This window comes from Artemia sp. Qi Xiang Cuo, chromosome 3 (genome assembly GCF_049724085.1).
Source record: "Artemia sp. Qi Xiang Cuo chromosome 3, ASM4972408v1, whole genome shotgun sequence".
In the NCBI taxonomy this organism is placed as follows: domain Eukaryota; kingdom Metazoa; phylum Arthropoda; class Branchiopoda; order Anostraca; family Artemiidae; genus Artemia; species Artemia sp. Qi Xiang Cuo.
The window spans coordinates 48,291,831-48,317,185 of NC_142796.1; the positions used below are offsets into that span (position 1 = coordinate 48,291,831).

General features: G+C 36.3%; 1 protein-coding gene across 3 annotated transcripts in view; it reads right to left on the bottom strand.

Moving 5' to 3' along the window:
• Positions 1-25,355, bottom strand: part of LOC148954204 (serine/threonine-protein phosphatase 2A regulatory subunit B'' subunit gamma-like) — a 251,242-nt gene that overhangs the window by 97,816 nt on the left and 128,071 nt on the right. For all 3 annotated transcript variants that reach the window (XM_089086036.1, XM_089086038.1, XM_089086037.1), the window contains exons 4-5: positions 17,577-17,765; positions 14,172-14,308 (exon numbers count right to left, since the gene is read on the bottom strand). In XM_089086036.1, the coding sequence (XP_088942162.1) occupies positions 14,172-14,308; positions 17,577-17,765 (326 nt within the window). The remainder of the gene's footprint in view (positions 1-14,171; positions 14,309-17,576; positions 17,766-25,355) is intronic.

The following is a 25,355-nucleotide window of genomic DNA, read 5'->3' on the forward strand; positions in this document are numbered from 1 at the left end:
ATAATTTCTGTTCGTTTTAAGTTTTAATGTCGCTCCTTACTTTCAGTTTAAAAAACTTGTTTTTTTTATTTAATTTTTGATCGTTTTTGAATTAATACAGGTTTTGATTTTGGCTCACCGTAAATGAATAATTAAAACAAATTTTGCATATTATATTTGGTTAAATGGCTTTCTCGAAACTTGTTTAATTTTATTTACGAACGTTTTTATTAGTAATAAATATACGTAACTTAGAATTAACTTACGTAACGAACTTCTATATTCATAAGATTTTAACACGTATATTAGGGGGTTCGCCCCCTAGTCAATACCCTGCTCTTTAAACAATAGTTCGAATTTTTTTCCAGTTCTTTAAAAATGACCTCTTAATCACAATCAGTTGATCAGTTGAAAAACTTGTTTTTTTTTATTTAATTCCTGATCTTTTTCTTTGATAATGCTGGGAAATCCGGCGCCCCCTTCATAGCAATGTCCCTTCCCCCATGAAAACTTCCTTCATGGAAAGATCCTTCCATATAGCCCCCGACCCTCTCCGTCCCCCACCGACCAGCAAAAATCTCCTCTGAAAAAGTCTGTATACTTCCCAATAACCAATACTATATGTTAACATTGAGTAAAGTTCATAACTTTCAGCCCTCCCCCTGGGGACTTTGGGGGATCAAGTCATTCTAAAAGACATTTTTATCATATTTTCGACCATGCTGAACAAAATGGCTCTCTCAAAATTTCGATCGGGTGACTTTTGGCAAAAAATTAGCGTCGGAGGGGGCCTAGTTGGTCTCAATTTTTTTGGTCACCTAAAAAGGGCGGTGGCGCTTTCGACTACAAATTGACTGGACTTTCCCGCAGTAATCTAGTACCTATCGGTCGTCACAATCATCACTGGCAAAAAACCCACATCAAACCCTCAAAAAAAAAAAAAAAAAAAATAAAAACGCACCCGTGTTCTTTATTCTCGTAAAAAATACAAAATTCCACATTTTTGCAGATAGGAGCTTAAAACCTCTACAGTAGGGTTCTATGATACGCTGAATAAGATGGTGTGATTTTCATTAAGGTTCTATAACTTTTAGAGGGTCTTTCCCCCTTTTTTCGAAAATCAGCCAAATTTTCTCAGGCACGTAACTTTTGATAGGTAAGCTTAAACTTAATGAAACTTATATATTTGAAATCAGAATTAAAATCTGATTCTTTTGATGTATCTATTGGTATCAAAATCCCGTTTTTTAGAGTTTCGGTTACCATTGAGCCGGGTCGCTCCTTACTTACAGTTCGTTACCACGAACTGTTTGATAAATTCTTTCACAGTGCTCTATTGCCTCCCTCAAACCACACCAACCACTTTACACAAAAATGCCTCATATTTCCTTCACTGAAAATTCACAGCTTACGCTGAAAGTTTTATTTTAGCCAATTGATTTTCCATACATCTAAGGGAAATGAATTTATAAATAAGAAACTATTATTGTATATTTGTTACACACTGGAGCAGGGGTTTGTCAAACCTTGGCCCATGTCTCAAACTTGGTGCACTGGATCAGTACAAGTGGTGCATGGCATCCTTGAATCTATATGTATCTTATTTTGGTGCTTGGTAAATAAAGTTCAACCATCGGCTGTACAAAATGATAAACAAATACTGCATATCAAGAAAATTGACAATTGACGGGTTATTAAACCGTTCGTAGTAATTAACTGTAATTAAGGACCGACTAAGCCCAATAGTAATTAAAACTCTAAAAATGGAATTTTCATAACAATACATACATGAAAAGAACCAACTTTTCATGATGATTCCAAATGTATAAAAATTCATTAAGTTTAATATTACCCGTCAAAAGCTAAATGGAAAAATGCCCTTGATTTTCAAAAAAGGGGGGAACACCCCCAAAAGTCAAGCAATCTTAATGAAAACCACACAAAATTCAGCATATCAGAGAACCATAACGTAGAGGTTTCAAGCTCCTATCTACCTAATGTAAAATTTGATATTCATTTTTTTCCAGAAGAAAGACCACGGGTGCATGTTTACTTTTTATTTTATCTTTTGAATTTTTCCTCATTGTGATCGTATCGAACAGCTGATCCTAGAACATCAAGAGAGGGCTCATTTGAACGGAAATCAAAACTTCTAGCCCCCTTTTTGTGTGACCAAAAAGATTGGTGGGCAACTATCCCCCCTTCCACGCGCCTCCCCCTCCCCCCAAGACATCCGATCAAAATTCAGAGACAGTCATTTGATTCAGAATAGTTGAAGGTCCAATAACTTTGCCTTTGGGGATTACACTCCCCCCTCCATAGTCCCTGAAGAAAGGGCTACAAGTTACGCCATTTGTCGATTGTTGACATGTATTTTTCTTATAGGGATATATCGAAAATTTTTTGGGTTGAATTTTTGGAGGGGGGGGGGGTGGATTTTGAACAGGAGAATTTTCCTTGGGGAGCAAAGTTTCCGAGGGAAAATTTTGCAACATAAATTCTACAAGTGATTATTAAAATGAGAATTTATTTATGTTCATAATTCATTAATTACTCATCCATAAATTTCGATTTGTTGGTGCTATGTTGACTTTTCAATAACGTTTCATGAACTTACGTAAAGTAAAATTCTGATCGGCATTGCCTACGTTACGGACAAATTTGCTCCGTAAAATTAAATAGCGTAGCATAAAGTCTTAAGCTATGCCAGTGTGAAAGGCTCTACGGCATAGTATGAAAGCAGCATTATCCATTGAGGTGTCGAGTTTTGAAGCAGAGAGATATTTATTATAACAGGGGTAGGAAGCCTGAAATTAGGTGATAGAGAATTTGTTTACTCAGGCAGGAGGGATGGGGTACATACACAGGGAGTAGGGCTCATGATGAATAAAAAAGCTGCTAAATCTTGTTTAGATTGGGACGGTATTGCAAATATAATTTTAACCTTTTATTTTATGACTAAACGGTTCAGGGTATCAAGTCTAATAGTGTATTCCCCTGTAGAACCAACTGACGGAGATACTAGTGACTCAGATGAATTTTACTTACAGTTACAAAAGCAAATAGACAGGTTTCCAGGTAGAAATAGGGATAGATGGTATCCTGGCCTAGGTAAATTTGGTGCAGGAAAAGAAAACAGTAATGGATACAGACTTTTGCAGTTTTGTAGGTATAACAATCTAGTTATAACCAATACGGTGTTTGGTCATAAAATGGGTCATAACTTAACATGGTATTCAGGTGATGGTAAGACAGCAAACCTTATTGATTATGTTATAGCAAACCGAAGATTGGCAGGATCAATACAGGATACTAGGGTATATAGGAGTGCTGTTATTGATGTTAAAAGTAAAGATCACCATCTTGTAGCGTCAAGGGTTAATTTAAAGCTCAAATTTCTGAAGGGTAACTACCTCCCGAGAAATTATGATGTTGGTAGACTCCAAGATGAGAATTTGAGAGAAAATTTCCAGGAACAATTGAATACTAAACTTGAGAGCTTAAAATTTGATAATGTGGAAGATGGTTGGAATAATTTTAGAAAAATAATTTGTAAAGTTGTTGAAGGTGTCTTAGGAAAGAAAGCTAGGACTGCAACTTAGAATAATTGTGAAAAAGCTTTATGTTTAATAGAAAGGATAAAGGACTTGCACGAGAACTATCTGAGCGATTAATCATATAAAAACAAAAGGAATGTAAATAAAGTGGAAAACGCATCAAAATATGAACTAAGGAGGTGTAAAGTGAGGCCATGGATAAAATTGCCGAGGATTGATTATGTTATAGCAAACCGAAGATTGGCAGGATCAATACAGGATACTAGGGTATATAAGAGTGCTTTTATTGATGTTAAAAGTAAAGATCACCATCAAATGGTCTTTAGGGTCAATCTAAAGCTGAAATTTAAGAAGGATAACTACCTCCCCAGAAATTATGATGTTGGTAGACTCCAGGGTGGGAATTTGAGAGAAAATTTCCAGTAACAATTGAATACTAAACTTGAGAGCTTAAAATTTGATAATGTGGAAGATGGTTGGAATAATTTTAAAAAATAATTTGTGAAGTTGCTGAAGGTGTCTTAGGGAAAAAAGGTAGGACCGCCGCTACGACTATTAGTGAAAAATCTCTATGTTTAATAGATAGGAGAAAGGACTTGTACAAGAATTGTCTGAGTGATAGATCATATGAAAACAAAAGGAATGTAAAGAAAGTCGATAAGTCATAAAGTGTGAACTAAGGAGGTGTGAAGTGAGGCCATGGATAAAATTGCCGAGGATCTGGAAGATGCAGCTAGATGGCATAATAGTAAAATATTGTACTGGCATGTTAATAAATTGAGAGGGCGTAGTCAATCCGGACTTGGCCCAGTTAAAGATAGGAATGGTGCCACAGTTACCGATAAGGAAAGAATTAAAGAGAGATGGACAGAACATTTTGAGAATTTGCTAAGCCGAGATAGAGTTGCAGGAAAAGATATAGAGGAAAATGAAACAAGTTTGTGACACATTGGATGTGAAGGAAGATTTGTTTTGTGAGGAAGAATTAGTGAGGAAGAATTAGTGACAGTACTAAAAGGATAAAATAAGTTACTGAAGATTATGAATATGATTTTTGAAAAAGGGGAAGTGCCTAACGATTTTAGGAAAACCTTAATTAAACCACTTTATAAGAAAGGTGACAAAAGTGAGTGGGGTAATTATCGAGGCATTATTCTGGTCTCTGTAGGTAGCAAATTACTTAGTAATATGATACTTTTAAGACTGAGAAATGCTGTAGACAAGGTTTTAAGAGAAGAACAGAGGGATTTTAGAAAAGGTAGAGAATGCGTTGACCAAATTTTAACTCTTATTGAGAAGTGCCTGAGATGTCAAACTCCTTCCGTCCTCAGTTTTATATATTATGAGCAAGCGTTCAATTCTGTTGATAGAAGAGCTTTAGAAAAAGCTTTATCCTTGCATAGTATACCAGACAAATACATTAAAGTGATTAGTGCTATGCACAAGAATAACACTGCTGCGGTAAGGTAGGAAATGAGGTTAGCAGGTGGTTTTGTTAAATCAGGAATTCAACAGGGTTGTGTTCTATCCCCCTTTATATGGATTATTTTGATGGACTTTGTCTTAAGAAGCACAGGAAAGGCAATGGGAGACCACGGAATCAAATGGGGAAGAAAAAGTCTCCTGGACTTAGATTACACTGATGATTTAAGCATCTTAGAGGAAAGTGTGAGCAAAATGAATGAACTTTTAGAGGTTCTGCGACTTCAGGCTGCTAGAATAGGTTTAAAAATTAATGTTAAGAAGACTAAGTCACTAAGGCTAGGAATAAGTGAAGATGAAAAGGTGACGTTGGGTGATGAAAAGATTTATCAGGTGGGCAGCTTCACTTACCTTGGTAGTATTATTAGTAAAGATGGTGGGAGCAGTGAAGATGTTAAAAGTAGAATAGCCAAGGCTCAGTGTGTTTTCCCTGAGTTAAAAAAAAGTTTGGAAGAATAGGAAGATAAGTCTAAAAACCAAGATTAGAATATTAGAAGCTACAGTGATGACAGTGGTCAAATATGGTTCTGAAGCATGGGTGCTTCGAAAAGCAGATGAAGATTTGCTTGATGTTTTCCAGAGAAATTGCTTACGGATTGTTCTGGGTAACCGGCTCACTGACCGTATTTCAAACAATAGGCTCTATAAAAAATGTGGTTCAATACAGCTCTCTAGGGCTATTAGGAAAGAAGGTTGAAATGGCTAGGGCACGTCGTGCGGATGAAGGACGACAGATTGCCGAAGATTGTTCTTTTCGGCCAACCGTCTAGGGCTAAACGGAAAGCAGGTCATCCTCGTCTGGAGTGGGAGGACGTCATAAAGAAACATTTAAAGGAAATGGGAAATTCGTGGGAGGGTGTAAGAAGGGAGGCTTTGAATTGATTGGGATGGAGGAGAAGCGTGCGTAGCTATGCTGGGCTCAGGCGGCTTGGTGCTGCGGTGAGTTGTTAGTAGTAGTAGTAAACAAACAACGACTAAAGTTTAACGGCCACCCCGAGAATAAAAAACTTGTCCGAGTGGGGTAGCAAAAATACACTAAAACAATAAAAAAAAAAACCTCTTCATAATACACTTCGGCACCATAAACCTTATAAAAAAACAATTTCAACAAATATACTGTTCTATTCATACCCTGATAGTCCATAATTATTTATTTGTTCATTTGCACTCCCTTAGTGTTTGAATCCCTTTATCATTGGAAACAAGAGAAGACACAAGAAAGCGACATTTCCAGATGGCCCCTCTTGATAGTCATTTATTTTCGGTGAATAGTGTTGAAACTCTCAAGTAGCTTTTGATTAATATTTGTAGATCATTTATTTCTTTTCGATTACGACTGTTGTGGGATATTAAGGATAAGCTGAAACTAAGGTATGCTTAAGTCAGGTCTAGGTGTTTACCTAACCCCCACCCCCACCCTCCACAGAAAATACCCCCCCCCCCAGTGGAAATTTTACTGCACGTCCTGTGGATGGAGGGGGGATTTTCCGGAGGGGTATTTTACGGGAAGGGATTTTCTAGGGGGGGGGGAACGCCAGTCCCGCTAAAACCGTCCCAAAACGTGATAGATACGATAGAAAAAACTTTGGTTAAATTAACTCCAGTTTCTTTGGTGATCATGCAGTTCTGTTTTGGCTGGCGTGTCTATTTGGTTTAGTCCTAGCGATATCAGTAGTATTAAGGGGGATTCGATACCTCAAAGAATCACCCAATCTCGTCCAATACAAACTTTTAAAGCTTGTGTGGTCGAACTATTTAGAATTGTTTCCGCGGTCTTGCCATAACTTGTACTGCTTGGACAAGAGATCCGAATAAATGACAGAAGACTGAAAGCCAATATCTACTTTCCCGGAATCTTAAAAAAAAACTATTTAACTTCTCAAAGTTTCGTACCGAGATCTCTATCTCGGCACGAAACTTTGAGAATGTTTGTTTTTCTGTGAATTTGTTTTTTCCATTGAACTGAGCAGAGTTATATTTAAAGTTCAGGAAAGGGCAGTGTCTAAAAATAGTTGAGCATACCTGCTGCGAAAACATTAAAAATCAGGAAGTATCATTTGAGTAATTCGATAGCTTTGGGAGCTCCCTGCTGTTCTACCTGCCTTGATTGAAAACTCTGCCAAAGAAGGATGCATATTATTTATGCTGTATTTACGTTGAATTCTCCTTGCCGAGTGATTGGCATTCTAGAGTTGAAATCCTTTGTCCTCGAGGACAGGGGTTGGAGTCCTGGTGTCGGTGGTTATTCGGCTGTGAACCGGGGTCAGTGGCATGACTCTGTAAGCTCAGCCAGAGTCACCCCTGCTCAAGATAGCTACCCGAAGAAATCTGGAGAAGGTAAACAGGAAGGGTATGCAAAAGCACAGAGTGGCTGACTCCTAGCCCCCCACTACCCTTTCTGGCTGAACGGCCACGAAACAGAGATCAGTACCGCCGATAGACCCTGTGAAGTCCAGTGCCGTATTCTTCTTTTCTTTTTATATACATTTAATAGACAGCACTTTGCTTAAAAATTATTAAGAGAGTATACGTTTTCTATAATTTAAATTAGCCTTTTGTTAGCTCTTCAAACTGTTGATACACTTAAGATCCACTATCAGTTTCTACCAAAATTGCCTTGGAAGTTCCAAGTGGTACCGGGGAAAATGGCTAATAAGCCCTTTGTCTTTGAGACGGTCAGCCGACGCTGAGACTCACAAAATGATTTTTAAGGTATTGAATCCCTAAAGACTACGCATTTCAGGTACTGCAAGTATTTGTTGTGCCTGCCTAGAAAATAGAGCAATAGAAAAATCTGGCGTTTTTGGGCTCCTGATATATTAAGTTATCTTACGAGATAAAGTCTTAGGCTTAATGAGAATGTTTATACAGCACTGGGCGTTAATGAGCCACACACCTGGACAGGTACAATGGGAAATTAGGTTTTGTACAGTGTAAAGCATTGCATTGTGAGTTTACTGTTTAATCTTTAACGAATTTTCCTCGTTTATTACATTATTTCTTGTATCTTGTTTTTCCTATATGTTTGTTATACATTTTTACTTCTTATATCTGTACTTCTTATATTATATGTTGTTGAACAGTATATAAAAGGCATTAGGTTATACAACTATGCTGTTTATTTATAATTATATTATATTCATTATATTATTTGTGTTATTGTTTATTCTTTCTTGTTTATGTTTATTGTGTAAGACTGAACTGACTGTTTAGTTATAAACTGATAGGAAAAAAAAACATGGAAGACTGAGCAGTATTCAAAAGCAACGTAGTACAAAACTATGTTTTGTCATTAAAGTTTATTTTAATGACGCTTTGACCTATTAGGGTTTAAGGGATGGACATCTTCCGTATGTATGGCTTCACTGTTCCTAATACTTTATGTTCATTTCTTCATGTTGCTAAATTCTAATTCTGATCCTTCTTCTGTTTGAATTAAATAAAAAAACAAGCTTTTTCAACAGCAAGTGAGGAGCAACATTAAAGCTCAAAACGAACAGAAATCATTCTGTATATGAAGGGGTTGCCCCCCTCTTCGATACCTTCACGCTAATTACCTACCTCAATATCTTCACGCTAAATTTTTTAGCTTCCTATTCTAATTAAATGGCCCTTTTGTTTCAGGAGTCGTTCGTTCTTAAAAACAGGTCAAACTTTAGAGTAAAGAGCAAGGTATTGAGGAGGGGGCGACCCCTTTATATACGGCATAATTTCTGTTCTTTTTAATTTTGAGTTTTAACCTTGCTGTTTCTCACCCTTCATGAAAAAATCCCTCCCCTCACGGCAAAATCCTTCATGAAAAGTTCCACCCAAGTAAAATACACCCCCTCCGTAAAATTACTTCCAGACAAGTCTATTTACGCTGAAATCCCCCCCCCCTCCGTAATTTTTATTGCAGAAGATTCAGCCTGAAAAATTCATTTGAAAAAGACTTTAAGTTCCAATCCTTTTTTTCCGATCACTCCGGGAATCCCCCCTTCCTTGGAAAATTTTCCCGGAAACCCAAATACACTGAACATTTCCCTCGGACAGTTGCCCCGGAACATCTCCACATGTAAAATTGAGTAGGCAAAGAGAAAGTCAGACAAATAAAAATAAATTCGTATAGGAATTCTGTCAAATCGTAAAATTTTGACATTTTTGACCGCCAACGTAAAATTTTGACTGGAAGTTCATCCCCAGAAATTTCCCTCCACATGGAAAATTATCCTCATGGAAACCCACCCAAAGCACAAAATCCCCCCCCCCCCCCTCCACCGAAAGATGTCTGTATACTTCCCAATAACGAATAGTATACGTAAACAATGGACAAATTTTTATAACTTAACGACCTATTCCCAGGATTGGGGGGGGGGGTGCTATCTCCAAAGGCATGCTTTAGGACTTTTCAACTATGCTAAACAAAATAGCTATCTCAAAATTTTGACAAGACGATTTTGGGGAAAAAGGGGGTGGGAGGGAGGCTAGTTGCTTCCTATCTTTTTGGTCACTTAAAAGGGGCACTAGAACTTATAATTTCCGTTCAAATGAACCCTCTCCCGATGTTCTAGAACCATTGGTTCGATACAATCACTCCTGAAAAAAAACACATCCGTGATCTTTCTTCTGACAAAAACTACAAAATTACAGATATTTGTAGATAGGAGCTCGAAACATCTTAAGCAGGGTTCTCTGATACGCTGAATCTGATGGTGTGATCTTCATTAAGATTATTTGATTTTTAGGCGGTGTCCCCCCCTCCAAAAATCAGGCAAATTTCCTCAGGGATTAGCCTTTTATGGGTAACACTAAGCTTAATGAATCTTATATTTTTCGAACCGGCATAATAAGCCAATGCTTTTGATACAATCATTGATATCAAAATTCCATTTTTTTAGAGTTTTGGTTACTATTGAGCCGTGTCACTCCTTAGTTACATTTCGCTACCATGAACTGTTTGATTACATTTTCCTCATTCTGTGTATGACATTTCATGAAGTGATATGAAGTGACAGTTTATGATGATATTACAGAAATGTCTGGGAAATTTTATTTAGTTCCTAGCGAAATTGACATCTCGGCTGTCATAATACAAAAGACGATATGTTACGTTACATAGTATTTACAATGTAATTCACACAATACATTCTCATTAACCTTTTTACTCCTCCGACAGAAAGAGTAAAAAATTCGATGATGTCAAAGACACCCGAGATCAACTTTTTTAGGCTTCCGGAGAGCGTAAACATACCGACTGTTTTAATAAAAAAGGGGATGTGTTAAGTTATATAAGCTCTACCGGAAAGCAGAAAAGCATATTCTCATTAAAGTACTTTTCACTTCTATCAAAGGAGAAAAATTCTAATTACAGAACAAAGCATCTAAGAATTTGTTTTATTAAATTAATTAATTAAAAGGCATTTAAGTTAATTTATAGACATATTCTCATTAAAAGGTTATATCTTATGAGTAAATGGTTATAAATTAATCTACATAAACTTTGCCAGAGAGTGAAAATACATATTCTCATTAAACTTCTGACTTGTTTTATAAAATGAAAAAGATTTCTGATAATACCTGAGAACATATTTTTAGTTCCCTGACAAGCTCAAACACCACAAATAGCGCAATATGCCTCAGAGCAATTTTTTTAGTTCCCTGATGAGCTTAAACATCTTAGCTGCGATAACACAAAAGGCGACATGTTAAAGCACATATACTCCATTAGAGAGCGGAAAAACATACTCTCACTTCTCTGATCATGATCAAACTTCTTACTTCTCTAATTAAAACAGAGAGAAGTCTGACGACAGGGCAAAACACCGCAGAAATTTTTTTTTAGTGTTCTGGCGAGCTTAAACATCGTGGCTGTGGTAATAAAAAAGCCAAAATGCAAAGCTATATAGACTTTACTGGTGAACAGAAAAGCACACACTCTAATTAAACTTCTTACTCGTAAACAACCCGTTTCTTCTTAGAAATAAAATGTTGGAGAAAGAAAATTTCAAACACAATGGGAGAGGTTATATGCAATATTTTTTTTAGCAAACCTGTTCCTTGATTTGTACTTAACAAATCATATGACAAATTTGTTGTACAATACAAAAAAGACAATAGTTAAAATAAGCAATTTTAATCGTTTCTAGTTTTACAGCTTTTCGGCTTTTAATGTCGTTCCAAAAACACCTATTATGAGGTTTGAGCATCTTTTTCAATCTTTTAGATTTTGCGACACTCCTTCCCTCCCCCACAAAGAATTCTGAAAGATGTCAGCTACGACACGACCCCAGCATGTTAAATATTAACTTAAGCCAATTATTCGTTTTATCAGAAGGACCTAATCTTCTCAATAATTGTTGATTGTTAGTCCCTTTTTGGTCCTTTTTTGCATTTGTATGTATACTTAATTATAAGGTATGAATTAATAAATAACCTTGCCATTTTAATCACGATATTCCAATTTGAAAAACGATGCGTTAGAGTCTTAGACTCTAACTTTAGCTGTGGAATGCTTCGAAACCTAAATCAACAATTATGGTAAACTGATAAAAGAGGCAATAATAACATAGGTTTAAAAATAATTTAAGCTACTGGCACTAATGTCAGCGAAGCACTAACCAGCAGAACTAAAAACATTCAAGGAAAGCATAATTTGATTTATTAAATTATAAAGGAGAGCGAAAATGAATCTGATTTTTTTTAATTGGTTAAGAGAAAAAATTACACAGCGATATGTATCTTAAGAAATTGGGAAAATTCGGGAATGCCGTTGTAAAATCAGCAAGAAAAATCAGCAAAAAATAAGCTAAAACGAACCAAATGCCTTAAGAAGTTGCAGCTTTCCTTTGAAGGTGTAGCTATCTTTGGGAGTCAACCTTTTGTTAATGTTTGTATTTTTGCAGACGACCAGCGTTGTCCAATTTAAGAAATTTTCTTATTATTTTTACGGTTCAATCTGGCAACACTTATGTGAATGTGTTACTGCCCTAAAAAATTCTTAGATTGGATAAACTGATCTTGGAAATTGGTTGGATCTTGGAAAGTCGAGGTTTTCAGCAGTGAACAGGCCTAAACTGGAAGCAGGGGAAAAGTGTTTTCATAATGATGCTCTTGATATTTTACTACTTAAATTTCGTATCAAGGTCTAAGTTTCTTTGATTCAACTTGAAATTTTCCAAAATTAATAATTTTCAGAAATTCCGAAATTTTGTCATAATAGCTTTATCGATTATAAAATAGCTAGGACTAGGATAGTTTACGGAATACAGGGCATTACATACAGAGCAACCCAAATGTAGCTGAAGCGCCCTTTAAAAAAATATTAATTAAAAAAAACTGTTTCCACAAAATAAGTTTTCCAAAGAAAAGTAAAGAACTCCATTAAACAAAAAATGAGACAAAAATAAAATCAAATAGTCTACCAAGCGTGAAGCTACCACACATCAGCATCGATAAATAAATGAAACCCAAAACGAACAGAAATTACAATAAATAACCGAATCAAACTCAAAACGAACAGAAATTAACATAGGATGGGCTCAAAACCCCTATATCTTCCCAAGGCCAGAACATAATTTGCACTTTACTGAAAAAATATAAATATTTTTACTTTTATAACCTTAATAAATCGAATAATATTAACATTTTGATTACTAAATATCAGTATATGTATATTAAACTGACAATGCACATTCATTTGTATTTTTTCAGTAAAGTGCAAAATTTGTCCTCGCCTTGAGAAGGCATAGGAGTTTCGAGCCCAACTTATGTTAATTTCTGCTCGTTTTGAGTTTGATTCGGTTATTTATTGTAATTTCTGTTCGTTTTGGGTTTCATTTATTTATCGATGCTGATTTGTGGTAGCTTCATGCTTGGTAGACTAATTGATTTTGTTTTTGCTTATTTTTGATTTTATAGAGCTCTTTACTTTTCTTTGAAAAACTTTTTTTGAGGAACAAGTTTTGTTTAATTAATTTCTGTTCGTTTTATATTGACATAGTTTTTTTGTCAGGGAAAAAGAAAATAATAGTTTCAATTTTTTCGTTTTTTTTAAGAATTTGTAATTTGGCCTGCTATTTGTATGCTGGAGAAAAATTTTCAGCAATTTTTAACAAAATACACCCTTTTAAAAATCTGGACACAAATAGTAGTGTTTAATTTAGTTTCATACCTCCTCTAGTTGACCTGAAATGGAAAACATGATACCATTCGCAAAAAAATCTGTTTACTTTCTTTGATAGCTAGGATACACTTACGCTATTTTGATTTGGCTAAATTTTAAGAGCAGAAGTAGCCTCGAAAGTTAGAACATAATACCCCCAGTCGTTCTTGGGATACTGCAGAGATGCTTTATTGGGAATTAGCATTAACACAGTGCATTTTGATTTAATCTTAAGGCAGCATTTAGTTTTAAACAAAATGGGCAAATGGGGTGGGGGGGCGTGGGTGGGGGAATAGTTGCCCTCCAATCACTTTCGACTAATATAAAGGGCATCAGCCTTTTCTATTTTCAATCGAAAGAGCCCTTTTCGAAGTTCATACGACAGCTACTTCGATGTAAAGTGCCCTGGTCTAAACAGCTGAAACAATAACAACAAATCATACATTATACCTATATTGATCTTTACTATAAAAATTTCCAGCCTTCGAATCACTTTCAACTATTGAAAAATAGAATAACCCTGTTAATGCCCAACCGAATAAGCATTTTTGAAGTTTCTACGACAACGCTTTCTGTAAAACCTTTATATGCCTCCACGGCATAACTTACAACCCTTGCCCTGAGGGCTGGGGGGGGGGTCATCCTCAAATATCTAATTTCCAGAACTTTCAACTACGTTGAACAAAATGGCTATCTGAAACCCGAGCAGCGCGATTGCGCTGCCTATGATTTCCTAACGTGATGTAGAGTAAAAAGTATTCAGGGACTCTCTCCTCATTTAAATACAACTTCAATAATTACTTTTTGGCAATGACGCCAGATAAGACCAAATGGCTGACGAGTAATATGGTTTACTTATGGTTATTATTTTTTTATTCTTCTTGTTCTTCTGGGCTTCTCTATTATTTGTTTCTATTTCTTATGTACTGGGCTTTTGGACATGATTTTTTTCACTGGACATGGACTTTTGGCTAGTACTGTATATAATCTTTACTTGGATATAGAAAACTTACTTGAGTAATTCCTGCTTACTAAGCATACCATTATGATCCTTATCCAAGTTCAAATATTGACCATAAACCTTCAAAGCAGAAGAAGCAGAAAACCAATTCTGAATTTGATTATCTTTTGGCAAATCTTCATCTCTTAGCTGAAGCAAATAAAATTGCATAAGTCCGCTTAAATTAGTCATTAAAACGAATACGGCTAATACTATTTATTGTTATTGATTGCTAGATCTCATTGCAGTACCAAAGTGTCTGAACCCAACACAGCTAAGGACACTCCTTCTCCACACCAATCCATTCGAAGCTTCACTTTTCCGCTTTCTCGCCTAAAGTGGAAAATCACTTAAATCTTTCCTCATAAGGTTTTTCTACAGCATTCGGGGACAAACTACTTTTCGTTTTGCCTCAGATGGACAGCAGATTCTAATTCAAATTCTGATTCAAAAATTTTTCAAATAAAATATATTCATTGTTCTTTTGGGGGACAGCCCACTTTAGGAAAGACTGAAGACTACTCACTGGCGCCCTGTGTGCCTCTGAAGGTACTGGAGGAACTAAGACTTAATGTAAGGTTCTCTTCCTTGTCAAAAGCAAACACCAAAAATAATAAACTCCAATTGAAAATAATAAGCTTTATGGAATTTTAGTTCATCTTGTTATGGCTCACATAGTCGGTACTGCTTTACTACGGGAACTCTAGTTAAGCTCAGTTCATTCAAAAATACATTAAAAAGAAATCATTTTTATATATAAATTATTTAAGATAAATAACGAGATGATAACATTTTAGTTCCAATAGGTTTTGGAGATCGATATTACACCACCCTGGTATTACTACATTTGAATTGATACCAACCAATACTAAATTTGTGTCGATACTGTTTTAGACTTGACGATTGGCGTTCATTGGCTTATATTGTGGCATTTCCCGTCTCTGCTGCTCCCTAAACGAAGGAAGCAGAGTTTCCACTTGGACTTATCAGAAAAATACGCTAACTACCCTCGTTGATGCTAAATTTGTATTGATGCTGATTGATATGGTATTTGTACTGATACCATTTTAGGCTAGGCTTTGTTCAGTTGTTTATGTAATAGTGTTTTCCATCTCCGCCGTTTCCCTCACGGGCGAAGCATTTTTTGCAAGTTGACTCCTCAGAAAACTATAAAACAGTTGATACTACATTTGTATTGATACCGCACTAGTATCGATACTATTTTAGACTTACTATAGTGAGAATACTGGTTAATGCTACATTTGTATAGACGATGCTTAATATTGCATTTGTCTCGATAATATTTTAAACTTCATAAAAAATATTCTATTCTTTACGTAGAGGCGTTTCCCATCTCTGCAGTCACCCTCAAGAGTGAAGCAATGTTTCCAATTTGATTTCTTATTAACTATAGCAACCGTACCAGTTATTACTACCTTAGTATTGATATTGATCCTGCGTTTGTATCGACAACATTTTAGACTCCATGATGGATACCTTTTCGTTTCTCTAGTGGCACTTTCCCTCTCTGATGCCTCCCTCACAAGTGAAGCCGTGTTTCAACTATAAGTTCTCAGAAAATGACTTGTAGCAACTATGCCGGTTGATACTACATTTGTCTTGATGCTACATTCACATCAAGACTATTTCAGGCTTCATGATAGATGTTCTTTTGTTTACGTGATGGCGTTTCTCTTCTCTGTTGTCCCCTTACGAGTGACGTAGTGTTTCCAGTTGGACTTCTCAGAAAATAAGGCGACCCCCCAGGTTTTATACGAATTTTGTATCGAACCGTTGTTACTCTATTGGTATCGACGTTATTTAAGATTTCATAACGGACGTCCTACTACAAAATATCGACAGAACCCGCTGTCGAGAAAACCAGGTAGATAGAACTCTAGGACTGTGTTAAATCAAAGAAATGTGACAGAACTGTGTTAAATTAAACAACACTTTAGCCAAACAGGAAACAACAATATCCAAGGTTCTTGAATTATTCCGAAATTTTGCCGTTTTTTATCTGAATTTCGTCCAGAATTTTATCCTCTTGAGAAAAGATACAAGCTCAATGGCGGAGATTCTCCTATAAATGTTGGCTAGGATTCCACAAATTTGTAATCTGACTTATTCTTAAACGTGGTGTTGGATATACTTGTTACTATACTCATGCTAGTTCACTCACAAGCCCCAAAATATTACACCTGTGATTTCCCTCATTATTTTCAACAGTATTTTGTATAGAATTTATACAATATAATTTATATAATTAATTTGCCCGTATTTTTTATACTTTTCAAGTTGAACCCTCGTCTAAAAGTGAATTATTGCGTATGTGCCTGTATCAAATATTAATGAGACCAATTACTTTAAAGGAATTGTAGTCAACTGTAAATTGATTGTACAAGTTTTTTGGTTTTGGGAGGAACCAAATAGAAATCTTGGTTAAAAAAAATAATTATCGACAATACTACTACTACCAGTAGTACTAAAACCCAATGTAGCATCAAGCCGCTTGAGGTCAGAAAAGCTGCGTACACTCCTCCGCCAACCCAATATAAATTCTTGATATTTTGGGTAAAATTGTAATTGACGAGTAGATAAAGCTTTAATTCACTTTCAACAGTGAAATAAGCATAAATCATGGTTAAACTAATTTGAATAAAAGCTGAAAAAGAGTAATAGACAAACAAGTTTTTATTTTCGATATTAAGCCATTCATATTTTTTAAAATCAACTACACTGACCAAAATGTTCAAACAGTTACTTCCAAATTACCCTCATTAAAGAAACCTTTCGACTATCTCTAACCCAAGTTTCATAGCACTACGTTTTCACGAAAACACGGTTATTTCTACATTTTCTTCCACACTTCATCCGCCTTTTGCTACAAGTTATTCATCATGACAGATCAGAGCCTGGTTTAAAATATTTCAACTGAGCTTTTTGAAACGCTAAACGACCACTCTTCCAGATTCTTTCAGATTTCACCCGTTTATCGTTGCAACGTATTCATCATGACAGATCAAAGGCTACTTTGAAATGTATTAACTGAGCCGTTTTAAACACAAAAAAAAACCAATTTTGCGTTTTCTGTCATATTTTATCAGGCTTTCGCTGAAATTTTATGCACCCTGACGATCCAATGGCTGAACTAAAATAATTCAACAAAGCCATAAAAAAAGAGAAAAAAAGACATTGTTTGTGTTTTCTCTTATATTCCAGCTATTTTTGCTACACGTTAATGCACAATGACAGACAAATAGTTGAAATATTTCAACTGAGCCAATAAAAACACGAAAATGGGCATTTTTTGTTATCTGTCATATTTCATCGATTTTTTGTTGCAAGTTTATGAATGCTAGCAAGAGCAATTTCTTCATGATGAACAGACCATAAGAAAGAAGAGGGAAATTTCTACCTCCAACAGGTCATCCAAGAATCCACTACTTAGAATCTCTTGTATTTTAATTTTGCCAGTTCTTAACGGGTCCAAAAAGAAGAAAAACTTGCGAACAGTAGTGCATACGTAAAAAGGTTGGAATGATTGCTCTAACCCTTCCAATTGTGCCAATGTAGGTATCAATTCTTCAACATAATTTTCCATGTCCTAAAAAAAGATAAACTCGTTTGAATCCCGGTACGTCAAACAATAAGCTGCACAGAACATGTTGTCGGGTCCCAATTTCTAGGGATACAATGAAAGAAACGTTAAGACGGCTATGCAACGTTATAAAGACGACGGATGTTAGATTGCCAATAATCACACTTTTGGCCATCCGCCTGGGACCAAATGAAAGTTATGTCTCCAAATGGGATGGGAATAAATCAGAGGCAACGCTATAGCGTTGCCTATAGTAAAGGCCATACGGCTCCAATGTTTTATTATTTATTTATTTATTATTATTTTTTTTTCCCAGAGGCACTTCATATGGAAGGGGTCGTCTTAGAAAAGTCAAAGGGGGTTAATTCAATTGAGCGTTGGGAGTTTTGGTATTGTTCGCAAGGGTCAAAAGTAATGAGAATGCGCTCAACCCTCTGTCACCTACCGTCAGTTCTTGACAAACAGCCGCTCAATCTTAGTACGTAGTTATTTTGTTCCGTACAATTAATTTCCAGAGAGCAAGTATGTTTTTGATGAGAGCACTCCCCCACAGCTGTCGAGACACGGGTTGTAAGTTATGACCTGGCAGTAGATTCGGTGTTTACAGAAAGCGTTATCGTAGAAACTTAAAAAAGGTCTCATTCGATTGGATTTTAATAGTCGAAAGTGTTTGGAGGGCAACTAACCCCACTCTCACGCCCACCTTTCGGCTCCAATGTTTTATTATTTTTTTCCCTCAGAAGCACTTCATATGGAAGGGGTCGTCGTAGAAACTTCAAAGGCGGCTCATTCGATTGGAAATCAAGAGTTCTAGTGCCCTTTTAAGGGGTCAAAAGTGACTGTAAGCCAACTAACACCCCTTCCACGCCCACTAGTACCCCAAACACATCCAATCAAAATTTTGAGATAGCTATTTTATTTAGCATATTTGATTTCCAGGTAGAAATTACGTTGTTGAGGAGGACACTCCCCCACAGCCCTCAGGGCAAGGGTTGTAAGTTATGCCCTGGGGGCATATAAGGTTTTTTATAGAAAGCTTTGTCGTAGAAACTTCAAAAAGGACTTATTCAATTGGAAATTCAAAGGGTTAGTGCCCTTTTTAAAAGTCGAAAATGATTGGAGGGAAACTAACCCCCTCTTACGCCTCTCACGCCTTTCCCCCAAACACATCCAATCAAAATTTTGAGATACCCATTTTGTTCAACGTAGTTGAAAATTCAGGAAATTAGGTCTTTGAGGATAACAAATCCCCCACAGCCCTCAGGGCAAGGGTTGTAAGTTATGCCCTTGGGGCATAAGGTTTTTATAGAAAGCGTTGTCATAGAAACTTCAGAAAGGACTCATTCGATCGAACATTTGAATGGCTAGTGCCCTTTTTAATAGTCGAAAGTGATTGGAAGGCAACTAACACCCCTTCCACGCCCACCATTTCTCCAAACACATCCAATAAAAAAATTGATATAGCCGTTTTGTTCAACATAGTTGAAAGTTCTGGAAGTTATATGTTTGAGTAGGACACATCCCCCACAGTCTTCAGGGCAAGGGTTATAAGTTATGCCCTGGGGGCATATATGGTTCTTATGGAGGGAACGTTCGCATAAACTTCAGATAGGGCTCATTTGATTGGAAATTGAAATTTCTAGTTCACTTTTTAAGCGTCAAAATGTATTAGAGGGTAACCAGCTTCCCCCCTCCAAACCTTTTTTTCCCAAATGCATCCAATAAAAATTTTAGGAGAGCTATTTTGTTAAATTAGTTCAAATATCACAAAACAAAAATTCCGGTGTCGATACAACCCCCCAGGGCCCGGGGGCAGGCGTTGTAGTTTATGCCCAGGGGGCATATATGGGTCTTATGGGAGGAATACTCGTATTAACTTCATAGAGGGCTCAATTTGATTGAAAATTGAAAGTTCTAGTTCACTTTTTAGGATTCAAAAGAGGTTGGAGGGCACCTAGCCTCCCCCCCCCCACCAAGCTCTTTTTTCCTCAAACCCATCCGATCGGAACTTTGAGATACTCTTTTTTTTAAGAATAGTTCAAAGATCACATAACGAAATCTCCAGTGTCGACACAGCCTCCCAGCTCCCAAGGGCAGGTGTTTTAAGTTATACCCTGGGGAAATATATGGCTCTTACTGAAGGGATGCTCGTAAAAACTTCAGAGAGGGCTCATTTGATTGGAAATTGAAAGTTCTAATTTAGTTTTTTAAGAGTCAAAAGAGATTAGAGGGAAACTAGCCCCCCCCACCACGCCCCCTTTCCCCCAAATGCATCCAATAAAAATTTTGAGATAGCCATTAAGATAAAAATTGCTAAAAAGTAAGATACCAAAAACACAGTTGTCGACACAACCCCCCAGGGCCCGGGGGCAGGCGTTGTAAACTGTACCCTGGGGCATATTTGGTTCTTATGAAAGGGATGCTCATATAAGCTTAAGAGAGGCCTCATTTGATTGGAAATTGACACTTTGAGATCCCTTTGTAAGAGTCAAAAGAGATCTGAGGGCAGCAAGCCCCTCCCCCCCCTCACGCCTTCCTTTTCCAAACCCATCTGATGAAAAATTTGAGATAGACATTTTGTTAAAAATAGTTGAAAGGTCGGATAAGAAAAAATCCGGTGTCAATACAATCCCCCCGGGGAAGGCGTTCTAAGTTATGCCCTAAGGGCGTGTATGGTTCTTATGAAAGAAATGCTCGTATAAACTTCATAGAGGGCTCATTTGATTGGAAATTGAAAGTTCTAGTTCACTTTTTAAGACTCAAGAGAGTTAAGGGCAAAACCCCCCCCCCAAGCCCTTTTCCTCAAACCCCCGCTACAAATTTAGAGATAGCCAGTTTTTTGGGAATTATTCAAAAGTTAGAAAACAAAAATTCTCACCAGGGCCCAGGGGATAGGCGTTGTAAGTGTTGTCCTGGGGGCGTATATGGTTCGTACGAAAGGGATACTCAAATAAACTTCAGAGAGGGCTCATTTGATTGGGAATTGAAAGTTCTAGATCACTTTTCAAGATTCAAAAGATATCCGAGGGCAATTAGCCCCCCTCACACATCCTTTTTTCCCCAAGCCCATCGGATAAAATTTTTATAGTAGCCATTTCATTAAAAATAGTTCAAAGGTCAGATAAGAAAAATTCCAGTGTCGACGCAACCCCCCAGGGCCTGGAAGAAGGCATTATCAGTGATGCTCTAGGGGCATATATAGTTCTTATGGAAGGGATACTCGTATAAACTTCGGAGAGGGCTCATTTTATTGGAAATTGAAAGTTCTTGTTAACTTTTTAAGAGTCAAAAGAGATTGGAGGGCAACAAGCCCCCCTCCCCCCTCCACGCCCTAAATGCATCAGATAAAAATTTTGAGATAGACATTTTGTTAAAAATAGTTCAAAGTTCAGATAACAAAAAACTCCGGTGTCGACACAGCCCCCCAGGGTCCGGAGGTTGGCATTGTAAGTTATGCCCTTGGGGTATATATGGTTGTTATGGAAGGAATGCTCGTATAAAATTCATAGAGAGGTCATTTGATTGGAAATTGAAAGTGGTAATTCACTTTTTAAGAGTCAAAAGTGATTGGAGGGCAGCTAGCCTCCCCCCAAACTCCATTTATTTTTTTCCCAGAGGCACTTCAAATAGAAGGTGTCGTCGTATAAACCTCAAAGGGGCTCATTCGATTGGAAATCGAGAGTTCTAGTGCCCTTTGTAAGAGTCAAAAGTGATCGGAGGGCAACTAGCCCCCCCCCCTCCATGGCCTATTTCCCCAAATACATCTGATAATAAATATTTGAGGTATCCATTATGTTAAAAATAGTTCAAAGGTCAGATAACAAAAACTCCGGTGTCGACAAATCCCCCCAGGGCCCAGGGGGCGGGCTTTGTAAGCTATGTCCTGGGGCCGTATGTGGTTCTCATGAAAGTAAAATTCAAAAACCTACTGCGTCATTGGCGCTTTACTGAAAACTATATGCGTCTTGAACAGTCTTGGAAAGTATAAACAACATCGAATTGAATATTTGTTCAGAATTTATCATCAGTTCAAGAATTTATTTCACTGTAATTTTATTTTTATTTTCAATGTTGTAAGGACTGAAAAAAAAATATTTGTAACATAATTCGATTTCAGTTAAGCGCCAATGACGCAGTAGGCTTTTGGTTTTTATTGACAGTTAAGGAAGGAGGCAGTATCCAAACACTTGTCTGTAGGGAAACTATATTCGTCTTGAACATATTTAAAAAGAGCTAATAAATTAAACTGAATTTTTGATGTATGATGATATTAATTGCTGAAAGCTCATCAGTTCAAAATGTTACTATAATTTTAAAGTTTATTTTCAATATTAAGTACCAAAGAAAATATTTGTTACAAAATTGGTTTTCAGTAAAGCAGCAATGACGCAGTAGGTTTTAGACGTTTACAGCGAGAGAAGGAGGTCATACCCAAACTCTTGTTTGTAGTGGTTTTTGTTTCGTTTCAAGTTTGATTTTCATATTCAATCTAAGCATTACTCGCTTTGAGATCTATTTATTCATTTATATTATTACTTCTTGTATGTTTTTTGCTATGATTGTTTATTTAATTTCCGCTCGTTTTGGGTTTCATTTATTCTTTAATAGTAATTTCTGGTCGTTTTGAGTTTGAATTTAAACAGGTATTTGTATCTGCTAAGCTTAAGTTTAAAATGGCCCTTACCGTACTTTTCTTTGAAAAACTTATTTTTCGGAAAGTTTTTTTTTTAATTAATCATAAGAAAGGGTTTAAAGGAAACTGGAAAATATTGGAAGGGAATACAGAGTTAAGCTTTGAACGAATGTAAGTGAAGGAGGACGCAGCTGTGTAACCTCAGATGGTAGGGTGCTGCAATAGTTTGCTAGCAGTAATATAAAAAATTCGAAGTTTCAGTTGCTAAAAAGTTTTGGCTATGCGAATGAGGTCACAAAGCTTTCTGTTCTTAACTTTTGTGCAATTCAGCAGGTAAGAAAACGTATAAAATGACATTTCCAAACATCTTGAAGAAAAGAAAATTTTCGGCCTTTTCCCGTGAACATTGGCTTTCATGTAGTTTTTCTTTCTTTCTTGAGTGAAACTTTCAACACGTCCGAATACACAGTAAAGGCGCCTAAAAACCCATTAAAAGCCAAAGGGTTTATTTTTTATTTTTGGCTAAAATTCAGGCATTCAAGTAAATTTTCGGAGCATTTTCCGGTCTTACATTTTTGCAGAGTTTAAGTATGCTATTCTTCAGATCTTTCTGAACATTTTGTGTAAAAGTTACTTTTATTGGAATTTGCTCCACTCTGACGATTTTTTTCACGTAAAATAAGTAGCCCGTTAAAATATGTTTTGTTTTCAGTAAAGCACACATGAAACTACATCCTTTAGAATGCATATGGGAGCGGTAGTCCCAGTCCTATTTGTGGTAGTTTCTGCTCGGTTTAAGCTTGACTTAAGTATTCATTCCAATTTTTGTCCGTTTTAAGTTTGATTTATTATATTCCTTTATGTCTACTCGTTTTACATTTTGATATGATATTTTATTTTTGTTCAAAAAACTTATTTTTTGAATTTTAATTCAGGAATAAGGCTAGTAACCATTTCTAATGTTACTGAGATGGCAACCTAAAAAAACAAAACGAGAAAATGGAAGAAATTTGCACTTAGCACTGAAATATTACAAAACTCAAGTGCTTGTTTGCCCATTCTTTTTTAAAACCAAAAATTAAGGCGGTCAAGGCGAAAATTGCGGCAGAAATTTTGCAAAATAAGCTAAAATTTAGCAACATTCTTGATTTCTGCAGAAAATTCAGCATAAATCAGGTAGCGATTCGGTAAAATTTACTAAGATCCTTCCCCCACAATAAAATGAGCCCCTGGACGCCCCTGCTAGTAGTCCTCCAACATTTCTAAGTAAGATACAGACTTTTATAGAAATAAAGTTAACTGACAGCTGAACATTACTAAGATGCTAACTATAAATACCTAAATTAATATGTATTAATGTTTAAAAGTGAAAGCAAAAAAATGAAAAAAAAAACAAACAATGGAAATAAGTGGAAATAAAATGGACTATGAGTGATGCATAAATTAATGTAGCAAAAAAGAACTGGAAAAAAACAAAAATTATACTAAACAGCAAGAGGAGGGAGGGGACAGAATAGGTTTTTATTAAGCAAATATATTTTTACTTGATACATTTTATTGAAACAAGCATGTAAGATTATCATACCCCCAGCTTCCTTAAAGAATATCCTACAGGTGGGGGGGGGGGGTAAAGTAAAAGTGGATAAAGTAGACGGGGTAAGACTTCACAGTCCAAACTGGCTGTGCTGATCTCCGTTTCTCAGCCCTTCTACCAGGAAATGCAACGGGACTTGGGGGATAGCCATCCTGCACTTTCGCACATATCGAAGAATAGGGCACAAAAAAAGATATGTTTCTCAGGCCACAACATTTCCAAAGGTTATAACCCATCTGAGGCGAAAACACTGGTAAATATTATATATCGGAATATTACGTTTGGAGACAACGTTTTTCTTTAATTTAACTGACAATGCTATTACCTTCAGGAGTGCTATTGTTATATTTTTAACATAACCTAGTTCTGTCTGTGGCATGTTATCTGCAGCTATTGTAATGTGGATATTGTCTATGGCACAAGAAGTTCTTAACTCCTGTAAAACTGTGCAAACGCGAGAGGGGTCAAATTCATTTTAGTTTACTAGATTTTTTTTTGGATAGAAGTATAGATGAAAAGAGCCCTATGTTGAAGATTCGGCCATCAATTTGAGTTTGAAACATTACCAATTTTTTATCTTAGAAACCACAAATCTTAGACCGTAGACGAACAGCCGAAATTAATCGCAAATTTTGCTAAAATAAATGTTTTGTAATTTTTAGCTCAACGCGTTTATAGGAGATATGCCAACAAAAGAAATTACAGAAGTTATTACATAAGTAGTAAGGCCATAGGGAATATGAGTCCCACATTCAATCCTACATTCACGCCTACATGAGTATGCGTGTAGTTTAACCGGTACATTGGCATGTCAGGGTCGGTCACCTATTACTACGAACGATACTTACCTTAGCAGACGGGATTTCTAATGTGACACTCATTTTTTTGTGTGTCAATCGGTTAGAGAAAGCTGGCGGTTACTCCATATGATAACTTGATTAGTCGGTTTTTTAAAAAACTTGGCAAGCTATAATGTACTCAAGCAAAAAACCCTATAAATGTCCATACACTGCATTCCGATTTTCATTATGTTTTAACACATTGATTATAGTACACTATATATTATTAACTTTGAAAACAATGGATTCGTCAATTTTCAATGTGAGTAGACTTTTCATTCTTTTATTTCCCAAAAGAAAAAATTAAAAAAAACGTTTTACTAGTAAATTCAAATTTCAGGGGGGACTTAGCCCCCCCCTCCAACAATACAAAATCTTAAGAATATGATGCGTATATTCGATAGAAACGGCAAAGCACGCTTTTTTCTATTATGTAAATACAATCTCTCCTCCACAGCTATGTTTAAAAGTTTTAATTGTTTTGAAAAACAGTTCCTTATCATTCAGAAACAAGCTTTTTCCAAACATGT